Here is a 12,432-nt window from a genome sequence, read left to right as displayed (position 1 = left end):
TTTCTCTTTTAGCTCTAGTTTATATTCCTATCGCTCCCCGTAGTTTAAAATTTCTACCGCCTAATATTCTAGCTAAAAACCAAATAACCGTTAGAGAGTTAATCACATTTATGTGTAACAACCGACGATGTAATATTGTAAAAGTAGTCAAAAATAACCTAAAATGTTCAAACATTACAGTATTTTTGGTCACCGTAAGGGTAAACCAAATACTAAACCCTATACCTTTTGATCATATACTAAAAATCTTTCATTTTATCTCTCCCATTTTCAAAAAAAAAACTTCTTGCTCTCATTTTTTGACTTTTTTTCGAACAGTTTTTCTGATGAAATGAACAATATAATATTGAACAAAAAAAAAAGGGATGTAATTTAATTGAAATTGGCAGTAGAAGACAAAATAAACCATTGGAGATGACAAAATTCTAAAATAAGAAAAAAAAAATGACAACATTCAACAAAACAATAATAATAAAACTATAAAACAAAAAACAATTGTATGAACACAAATTTCAAATACCCACTTTAGATGTACAGGTACAAAAAAATGAGTATACGACAATGTATACGACAAATAAAAAACGTCCAACATTAAAACTGCAGCAGAAAGAAAATTTGACATCAGAGAAGATTTTCGGTTTTTGTCATCTTTTTTTTTATTTCAACAATAATTCCATTATAGTTTTACTCTTTTTTTTATTATTATATTTTGAATCCTTTTATGAAACTTTTAATTTTCTTCAAATTTAAGAAATAAAACCAAAACCAACATAGGCACACATATACACTCATAATATTATCAATGTCATCACTATCAACATCAGGCATCATCATCACCCCAGCAATATTATGATCAACATCATCATATTGTAAGTTATTGAAAGAGAGGATCTTAACAAAATAAAAAGAATAAGAACAACAGAAAATAAAACAAGAAGAAAATTTTTTTATAAACTTGACAATTTTAAAACAAGAGAACAAAAATTGCTCCAAAAAGGAGCAAAGGAAAACAAAAGCAATTCAAATAAAATTTTAAAGCCCCAATTTTTTTTTTTTGTCTGTTTATTATTGTTGTTGATATTTTTTTCTGTGTAATATCATTGTTATTGCTGTTATCTTTCAGTTTTTGTTTATAGTTCGGTTTCTTTTTGTTTTTATTATATCTTCTTGTGTTGTTTACCTTGTTAGCCTCCTGTCATATTATAAAAATTTCAAAAGAAATACAATAATAAGACAGGAGCTAAAATATTATATAAGACCATCATAATAAAAATTTACCTGGGCATATACCTGGGTATAATAACAAAAAGTAAACAGAAAAAATATAGTTTTAGTAAGACTACAACTTTTGTTATTGTGGAAAGTAAAAAAGAAGAGGAACAAAACAAAACAAAAAAAACAAAGACAATAATTTGAAATTTCAAAAGGATCGAAAAATTTTGTCTCCCCTGATTGGGGTTTTTTTTTCGTCTGCTTGTTTTTTTTTTTTTTTTTGTTCATTTTTAGATACCTGTATGTATTCGCATATATACGTATGCTTAATAAATTTGTAATTGTGCATTTACAGTACCATAAAACAATATAATTTGGTATCATTTTATATTTTCGGAAATTTGAAAATTAAAAATTAATGCCCAATTGAATTGTATAGGTAATAATTGAAAAGCAATGAGTTTTTAAAAGTTTTATGCAGTTCTATAGTTACATTATGTTAACTGGGTCTAGAATTTTTCAAATCATCTTTTATAATTATGAGAGATGAAAGTTGATTTTTGAACTCTTTAAAATTTAAAAAAAAAAAATTTTTTTCAAAATTTACAATACAAAAATTCCTTAGGATAGAAATTCTATTGTCTTATCCTACAGTATGTATGGTAATTCAAACTTAAAAAATTTTTAATATTTGGGTCGAAAGTCAAAGTTGAAATATTTAAATTCAACACCAGCAATAATTTTGGATTCAGGTAAATTGAATCTTAATACAGAGTAAATGCTTTAAACCGTCTACACTGACACTTATTTTATATGAAACAATCTATTCACACTGGGGTCTACAAGCCTGGAATATCAATCCTATTTTTTGTAAATTGAAAATAGTCGAAAAGCAGAATTTGTACGAGGTCTTTTCTGAGAAAACAAGCATAAATTTTTTTATCTTTTTTTATAAATTTTTAATAAAAAAAAAAACTAAAATACAAATTTTTTCCAAATTCTCAAACCCCACGGTGAGTAATGCTATTTCTCGGGTATTTTCGCCAAAATATAATTACCGTTCAAGTTCTTGTCGTAAACTAATAATAAAAATAACTTACATGTATTTCATGACATGTTTGATTACTGTTACTTTGAAAGAGAAATAAGTGAATTAAATTCTGTTGGGGTCAACAAGACACCATTGTGAGTATCCCGGGTTTTAAAATAGCAATGACTTTTATTTTTTAGATTGAATTGCTTTAATACCACATTTCAACACTGTATTAACCCCTGACTGCTAACGTGAAAAAATTTCAAATAATAAATTGGAAATTTTCAAAATGTAAGAAAATTTTAAAGTTATCTTCCCATTCTTCCCATTCGAAATAAGCATAAATAAAAAATTTGAGATTTCGTTAGCAGTTAAACCCTAACACGATTTTTAAATTTAATAATAATTGAGGATTAGATTTTATTTTTAGAACTTTGTCTGTCTTTCAATTAAGTTTTGACGGTTTTGATCACTTTTAATTGTTCATGATCCCAAACGACTTAAAAACAATTTTATGAAGTAATTCAATTATATTTGTGTTTACAATTTGAAATACTGTAACAATCCTTTCTTTCTATTTTCGCAGAAATTTATTTTTCAAAAAGTTTATTGGAAATTACAAATAAAGTTTAAACTAAATGACAATTTTTTGCTGTAAATGAGATCGAACAATAAATTGTTATTAAAATAATCAGCACTACCCAGTTAATTTTCAATAGCAATAGCATCCTATCATATCCTCATGCATGTAATGTAAGTGTACATAAACTATCACCAAAATTTCATTTATATGTAAGAATTTGTGCCTGTAGGCATTTTACATTTAATAACACACGCCTCTCTTTTAATTCGCAGCTGACAAAAATTATGTCGTTATTGTTAACATTTCTAAAAGATAAAACTGAAACATTTTCATTGTTAAATTGTTATGTAATTATGCGTATATGCTGTTATTTTAAAATTATTTCCTCGTATTTTCTTGTACTTACAATGAAAAGGAGAAAAAAAAAACAAAAAAAAACACCATCGACCCCTGACGATTTAAATTTAGAACTTTTATAGTGTACTGTTTTTAGTAGGAAATGGAAAAAACAAATTCGTTGTTTTCCATTTGAAAACAATTTCATTTCTTTTGTCATTAACATCCCATTTGATTATTATAAAACTACAGGATTTTTTATGAGAATTTTCCTGTGCATATAAAATTATTTTACACATTTTCCTAACAGACTTGTTCATCTAACAACATTATAGCATTAAATATCGTATACAAGTACAAAGCCTACAAAATGTACCAAAAAAAATTATTCGAACATTGGATCACATAAGAAATACACTATTACAGGTCAAGTATTAGCAACCGTATTAAATAATTTCAGTAATTTAGTGATTTCGATCTCTACATGTATGAAAATTAGAGCCGCGGTTCGTTCCATTAACTAATCAACTTTTAAGTACTTAATTTGTAAAAATTTGTCAAAATTCCTGGAGTTCTATATTATTGATGAGGGTAATTACCATGACTAACTTAAGATGCCTTTAAAATCAAGCAATTTTTTACGTTCTCTATGATTAATTAACTCATTTTCTGACGCGATAAAAATATTTCCAATTTGACGTACAGATGTTCGAACATCCATTTCGAACATGTGTGAAATAAGTTTTAAGCACTATCTTAGACCGGTTAGTTGAAATAGAGATACTATAACCAAACCAGAGTCTTATTCACTGAACCATTTTTAATAATGTTGAAAGAATGAACCGCATTGCAAAGCAATTCATGGTGAAACTCCAAATATTCTTAGTTCCACAATATTATTAAATTACCATCATATTTAGGTGAGAATATGGATTGAAGTTTTTAAGAAACATTATGGTGTAAAACTGGAATATAGCTATAGTTTGTCCTTAACTAACATACCCGATCGGAATATAATAAAAATGGTTACCCCCGAAAATATGCAATTTTTTTTTAATTTTAAATAGTGCTCCAAACTTTGAGTTTTTCGAAAATTTTTAAGTGTTACTCATATTTTATGTGAAAATAATGTTCATAAGTTACAAATGAATCAAATTTTTATAATCAAACATTTGTCGGGAAGTTTGTTTCATAACATTTGAATTTTTTTTCTCTAACAATTTTTGTTCGTTTCTTCGATTGGATTCACCATTTGGGTCAAAATTGATTTTAGTTTTTTATGTTATTACATATTTATGTTTTTCTCATTTATTATTTGTGCTTTTTTTTTTTTTGCTTTTTATATATAGAGAGGATTCTTTTAGTTCAATGAGTAAAGTTATGATGATATTTTGTATGCGGATATACGGTACTATTGGGACACATATAATATGACAGTAAAACAAAATAACATTAAAAAATATCATAGAATGAGAGCATGCAAACAAAAGAATACATATAGCAAGTATCATAAACATACAAACAAACATTTTGAAATTGGACATTTTTTTTTTTGTTATGCCCTCTTCGGTTAGTTTTTTTGCTTTTATTTTATTGCAGTCGTTGATAACTTTTTTTTAGTATTTTTACCGACCGTATTGTGTAAACAATAGGTAGGTTATGTGATGGCAACAAATTTTGCATATCGAGTTTTCGGTGGGAACGTACTTCTCCATAGTGGGGAAGTGTAAATAAACTATTTTTAGCAACCTGTCGGTCTGTCGGTCTGTCGGTCTGTCGGTCTGTCCGTCTGTCGGTCTGTGTGTGCACGCGTGTATCTCAAGTTCGGCTGAACCGAATTTGTTGAAATTTTATATGTAAGTTTGTTTCCACCATGGCACGGATCGATCAACTTTTGGTATATATCAGGCCTCGGGAACTGCACTTTTTAGCGGGCCTGTTTTACATTTTTGAACATTTTGAAGAAAGTATTCAACCGATTTACTTGAAATTTTATATATAAGCTCAGCTCGACCGTCCGCAAAAATTCGTATGTTTTGGAAGAAATCAGGCATCGGCAACAAGACGTTTACTACGGGCCAAATATACATTTTTGTGTATATAAAGAGAAATAATCAACCGATTTCATTGAAATTTAATATATGAACTCCTCGTATTAAAACAATGAACATGTAAATTTTTTGGAAAGATCAGGGCTCGAAAACGGATTTGCGGGCCGATTTTACATTTTTCACCATTTTGAAGAAAGTATTCAACCGATTTACTTGAAATTTCATATATAAGCTTTGCTCGATCATACGCAAAAATTCCTAACTTTTGGAAGAAATCAGACATCAACAACTGGGCGTTTACTACGGGCCAAATATACATTTTTGTGTATATAAAGAGAAATAATCAACCGATTTCATTGAAATTTAATATATGAATTCCCCGTATTAAAATAATGAACATGTAAATTTTTTGGAAAGATCAGGCATCGGCAACTAGACGTTTACTACGGGCCAAACATACACTTTTGTGTATATAAAGAGAAATAATCAACCGATTTCATTGAAATTTAATATATGAATTCCTCATATTAAAGCAATGAACATATAACTTTTTTGGAAAGATCAGGACTCGAGAACTGATTTGCGGGCCGATTTTACATTTTTCACCATATCCACAGAATAAATTGATGGAATTTCTTGAAATTTGATATTTGAGTTCTGGTTGTTACCGAAACTAACTGGCGAGCATTTCAGGGAATTCGGGTAGCACAAAGCGAAACTCTACTAAGAGCCCAATTTACATTTTTCTAAGTATGTTAACTATAAGCTTACTAATGTCCTAAAAATTGGAAAGAAGTATTTAGCAGACATTTTTATAATATTCTGTAACACTTTCATTTAACTAGACAATACACAATGCGGTCGGTTATGTGCTGACCACATCAGATTTTTTTTTTTCATTTCAATGTTTGTTACGAATAAAGTTTATACGAAGTATGAATAAAGTTTATATGAAGTATTGTTGTGTATGCTCTTTTCATTATGTATTTTTCCGTTCTTGTGTATGTTTTGTTTGCCTTTCATAGTACAGAAATTTTGTATACAATTGGGATGAAGCTTCATTCGTTTTCAGTACAATTTTGGTTTTTTTTGTCATGTTTTTTTAAAGTAAAATTTTGTGCGCGAGTCCGAACCTTATGTCTTATCAAGCAAAATGTATTGCAATTTGAAAATGTGGTAATCGTATTGCCATGTATGTTAATAAATTTATTGGTAGAAATTCTTTTTAAGTTCATTTTTGGTTTGGATCTGTGATTAATGAGGAATATGTGAGATATTTTGTAAATTTTTGTTAAAAACTACACCATTTTTATTTTTTAATAATTATTTTAAATAACTTTTAATATTTTAGCATTGTTTCATATCAATTTGGCTGAAATTTCGTTTGACTTAGTTCATGGAACTTGAGTTGATCGGTAGAAATTCCTTAAAAAATTACAACTTGGTGAATATTTTTTACTGTTTGTGGTGTATTTAAAATTTTTAACTGATTTGGAAGAATCTCAATATCATTTGATGAAATTCAAGAATTTCGGAATACTGATGAATGAGCAAGGCAATTGCTTGAGATGACACGCATCAGCACGAGCATTTCGCTTTATGAAATTGTAAAGTTACAAAAATTTCAAGCTAAAGAAACCATTAAAAAAGAGGATACCTCGACCATGATGAGTACTTGCTATTCAGCATCAAATTCAAATAAACTTTTGCTAATTGAAAACTGTTTTCAGTATATTTCGGTTTGTTGCTTTGATTTTTAGTAGAAATATGGCAATACCTGTTCCAATTGTATTAAATAGTATTATACATAACTACGAGTATCACTAAGTAGCCAGTTATTCTGATACAATGTGCTTTTGTATTTTGGTTTTTTTTTTTTGCTTTCCACGTATATTGTTTTTTTTTTCATCTTTGTGTCTGTTATATATTTTATTTTTTATGCTGACCAAATGAAATATTATGTTGAAAAGTTTTATTTATGTGTTTTTTATGTTTTCCAAAACAAGAAACAAACAAAAAATGAATCAAGAAAAAAAATTAAGCAAAAAAAAAAAATGTAACATAAAAAACTGTTTAATTTATGTATTTAGAAGAGAAATGTATACCGACAAATAGACGATTCTTTTTCTGGTACCGTTTTCCAGAATATAAATACATCCATATTGATGTGTATATGTGTATAGTGAATCCCATGGGTAACTGCTGTTATTGTTAATTTAACCGTTCATGTTGTTCTTTGTTATTGCTGCTTCGTTTTTTTTTTGTTTTTCTCAAAATACGAATATTTTATGAAATGTTGACTATGCAAAATGACAAACGAAGCGAAAAGGAGCGAAAATTTAGAGAGTTGTCTGTATATATACAGATATTTTCATACACATATATAGTTATTGTTTTAAAATTGAATTCAATATATAGAAGGTAGGTATACTTATATGCAATAAAAACTTTATTGAGGACAGTCAGGGGACTGATATCTAAGATATAGTTTTTGTTTTTGTTAAGGGAACTTATGAACCACGAAAATAAATTTGGTGTAAAACAAAATAGTAATTGAGCATTCGAACAGGAACAATTTACTTATACTGTAGATGGTGTTTCTGGTCTATTACTGTGTTTTTTTTTTGTTTTACTTTTTTTTATTAAAATTAAGTTTATATGGCAGGTTGATAACAGTTTCTAATTGAAATATGAGTGCGAAGTAAAATTAATAAAAAAAAAATCAAATAGATTTAAAATATTTGAAATCCGGAATTAAAATAATTTGGTTCCAAAATTGTTTTAAACCAAAACTGGATTTTGTTATATTAATAATTAAAATGGTCTAGTAAAGTGTCCATTTCTACATTTGATTAAATCAATTAACTATTGAGTTTTAACAATTAAAAATTTAGTTATTTAGAATTATTATACCATAAATCATCTTTAAAATTCTTTGGCCTAAAAAAAAATTCACTATAAATCGAATCGGAACAATTTTGGACAATAAAATCTCAAAAAAAAAACAAATCGTTCCATTTCATTGTTACTATTATTATCATTAAACTAAACAGTGAGTAACAAAATTATGATAACATTGATAATATGTGGAGAGCACAATAGTAATATTAATGACATTCTCTCACAATTCAAAAATTTCAGTTATTCTCACAAATCTCACAATATTACCTAAACAATATTCAAAAAATTTTATAATTTGAGTTGAATAATACAAAACATGTAACTCTGCATTAAGTAAAATTCAGTGGCAGCATTTAGTTTAAAACAGGTCAAGTACGATATTCTGCAGCAAAATATAAGAATTCATATAGAATACACACATTTAAATGGCACTGCCCTCAGTTAAGTAAAATTAACGCCCCGAATTTAACTACTGGCCGGAAAATAGCTTAAATTTCCACTTTACGACTGGCTTTTTTGTTTGATATCATCTGTTTCCACGTGTGTGTGTGACATTATATTGCAAAAACTCATGCATTTAATTTTGGCGTACGGTTCTTGTTCTGGTCCGGCGTTTCTGTTCATCTCTTTGGTTCTACTTTTACAATTATAAAATGTAGTAGTCGTTAATTGTTGCAATTCAATATTTTATCGTAATATTTTTAGTCTGTCAGTGTCTGTTGGTCATCATATAACGATGGTAACGCTATTGTTTATTTTAATATCATGAATTTTTATACTATATCTATATACTAAGAGAGATGGAAGGAAAATGATAAAAAAAAAATACAAGAAAAAATGAAATATAAATGGAAATACTTTTTTTTTTGCTGCTCTTGTTACATTTTTTGAATAAATTATGTTTGCATTTGACTTTATTTATGATAATTTTTTCGGAAAATGAATGGTAAGTATAACGAAATATTTATGTATATATGTTTATATGTATATTTATATTTGTAGTAGAAGACAATTCTGGACATTCAGCGTAAAAATGACAAGGAAAAAACAGAAAAGAATCGAAAACAAAAAAAAAAAAAGTGAGCAAGTAAAATTCCATTTTGGAAAAATCTAAAGCAAAAAGAGACAAGGATACTTATGTCTCTTTTTTGATATTTATTATTATTTTTCTCTTCTTTTGCTTTTTCTCTTCTTTCTTCTTATTGTTCTTATTATTAGTTATCCGTTTTACTCTTATTTTTTTCTGTTATATTTTTTTTTACTTGTTATACACTCGAGAAAAAATATAAATTTGATGGTATTTATGTCAGAGAAAATGTTAAATGATTTTCTTGGTCAAATAAATTCAAAAAGGATGTTTTTTTTTTCCCCCATTTTTATTCATTTTTTTTTTATTTTTCTCTTTTATATGCGCTTTTTTTTGAGATTCTTTGTTTGAAACGCTTTCATTTAATTTGAAAGGATGTAATTAGAAGAAAAATTATGAATTATAAATTATAACAATTTTTTTTTGGTGATGTTGCTATATATAAAAAAAAAAAGAGGAAAACTGAAAATATTGTGATGTTAATTAGGAAGTTGACCAAAAAGTTTTTTCTTTTTTTTGTTTGTTATAGAATTTTGGTTCGTTTTCTTCATGACAAATTAGTTATAATTAGACTATCTTTTCGAATAATTATTATTATATTTTTTTTTTGTATTTTAAGTTGATTATAAATTAAAGTTAATTAGCTCATATATTATGAATAAAACTGTTATAATTTTATTTTAAAATTTTACATGAATTTTTGATAATTATTGTTATTGCAAGATTTGAATGAAATTATTGTTAAATTATTGTTGAATTTTTGAATTTTAAGTCTTGGCATTGGATTTAATACAAAAATCTTTTATAAGGAATTTGATGGTTAGTTGCATAATAATAGTTAATAAAAATATATAAGTTTTGTTAAGATTAACTTTGTTATTTTGTGATTAATATTAATTCAAAGGTAAATTTTAAAATTTTAGAAAATTCTTAAGATTTGCCAAATTCAAGATATCGTAAAAAAATACAATTTGGTAGTTCGGATAAATTTGGTATCTAAAATGCATTATGCCTATTAATGTTTTAATTTTCTGATTTTTTTTTTTTGAACCATCAATTAATTTTACAATAAATTACAATTTCTTAAATTACAAGAAAGACAATTTTTATAATTCGATTATGATAAAATTTTCATTTAATTTAAAAGCATTCTTAAAATTTAAATTAATTTAAAATGTTCAGTATTTCGCGAACTGCAAACAAAAACGGATGTGCTGCCGCCACGTAATATAATTTTAAAGAAATTAATCGCATTTCGCCATTTCAACTTTGTAGAATTATGAAAAATTTTCTTGTTGCGTGAATGAAATTTATGAAATTTGAAATTATTGCGTAGCTATACTAAATTCAAAGTGAGAAATCTGTAAAAATACTCTGATAAACTTAAAAAATTGATTATTTTTGTCAACTATATTATTAATGCGAAATCAAATCTAAAAATAAATCCACAAATTTAGTTCAACATTAAGGACTAGAATTTTGTGGAAAAATTAAAATTGTTATTTCTGGTCGCAATAATTGAAAAATGTGCATAATAAATCTAAAAAAAATTGCTTATTTTGCATTCTATGTGTCTGCATTTTGACTTAAGAAAGAATAAGTTCATGAAATACCATGTTTTTTAATGGTTATGTGTACAGTATACGTTAAGATAAAGTTATGTTAAGCGTATTTTCCAATAGCTGAACTTACAAATGAATAAGACCGTAAACCTTAAAATTAAAATATTTCCTATCAAACCCACACGCAGACGTAACAATTACTACATTAATTTCTCTATAAATTAATCGTAAAAATTTCCGAATTTCCGAAATTTATTGCACTTTATTAGAAATCGATTCCATTAAATTACAATTTCTAATTCTAAAAATTGTAATTAGGAAAAGTAAAAATAATTTTTCATTAAACTGAAAAATCCAATCAAATTAAAAGGATTTTCATTCAATTAAAAAAAAAAAATTAATTTGAATACACAAATAAAAAAAAAATTTTTTTAAATTGCAATTAAAAGAGAAAAAAATTTAATTTATAATGAAAAAAAAAATTATTTTTTTTTTCTCTAAATTTCCTTTAAATCAATAAATTTAGTACAGAGCACAAAATTCTGATAAAAAAAAAAATAAAAAACTTAAACAAAAAAGATAAAAGCATAAAGGAAAATATAAATTTGAAATGTAATATAGGAATAGGATATGAACGTCAATGATATCCTTATTATATTTTATAGTCTTTCTTGCAGGATGAATGCAATTTCCATTATATTATTTTCATATTAAATTCTGTAGGTATGTATACCATATACAATATTTTACTTTTCAAACTGGAATTGGAATACAAAAAAAAATTGTGTAAGTATAACAAAAAAAAAAAAAAAAAAAACATTCTATATTATGTAAGAGTCTGTATGACAAATGAAATCCTTTTCTAATTTTATATTTTCTAAATTATTCGGAGGCAAATTTTGATTAAATATCCGGAGATTTATAAAGTTTAGACACATAAGTGTATATATAGACATATTTATATTATGTTGTATATGTTTGTGTATATGTACATTCAAATTTATGGTAAAGTAATTTGTATTTAAAGAATTTAATTTAATTTTAAATTTTATGATTTTTAAAACAGTAGTGTATTTGGAAATTTTTTTACATAATTATGGTAGTTTGTAATGCCAAATTTATAGATGTAAATGCATTTAATAAAAAATACATGTTAAGAACTGAAATTGATTCTAAAATTTATATTCGAATAGAGTAATTAATTTATATTTAAAGACAGCCATACTCAAAAGCACCAATTCTGACAATACAAGTGATTAATTTCTGAATTTTGGTTTTCAAGGGCTGTTGTCCACTTGAAATTTGTGCGTTTTAAAGAGCAAATTTATTAAGAAAAATTTATAGGTACTTGAAAATATAAAATTTATTGTTGTAGCGAAAAAATTTTTGACGAGTTTTTACGTACCCATTAGGTAGCGCGTACTCTATAACGTGAAATTTGCATGAAAAATTAGGAAGAACAGCGGGTAAGGAATTTTGAAATTGAGCAAAAAAAAAACTTAATTTTTATTAATCATTCAAAAAATTTTATGTTAAAATATGGGGTTTAGAGAAAATTCATTACAAATTGAAATATTTAACTATTATTGCCACTTTATATTGATTATAAAATCTTGAAAATTTTCTCAATTTTAATGAGTTTCAAGTATGGGAACAACATAAAAATC

At 26.0% G+C, this 12,432-nt stretch overlaps 1 protein-coding gene across 1 annotated transcript in view; it reads right to left on the bottom strand.

Annotated features, from left to right (window-relative positions):
• The window catches only part of LOC129618842 (uncharacterized), a 175,355-nt gene extending 171,277 nt beyond the window's left edge, over window positions 1–4,078 (bottom strand). Inside the window, exons 1-3 of the mRNA XM_055533860.1 lie at window positions 4,073–4,078; window positions 1,279–1,290; window positions 787–891 (exon numbers count right to left, since the gene is read on the bottom strand). Coding sequence (XP_055389835.1) covers window positions 787–891; window positions 1,279–1,290; window positions 4,073–4,078 — 123 coding nt within the window. The remainder of the gene's footprint in view (window positions 1–786; window positions 892–1,278; window positions 1,291–4,072) is intronic.
• Window positions 4,079–12,432: the final 8,354 nt, after the last annotated feature.

The sequence above is a fragment of the Condylostylus longicornis genome, unplaced genomic scaffold, assembly GCF_029603195.1.
Source record: "Condylostylus longicornis isolate FDR11 unplaced genomic scaffold, ASM2960319v2 ptg000010l, whole genome shotgun sequence".
NCBI lineage: Eukaryota > Metazoa > Arthropoda > Insecta > Diptera > Dolichopodidae > Condylostylus > Condylostylus longicornis.
This window is presented reverse-complemented; position numbering and strand designations above follow the sequence as displayed.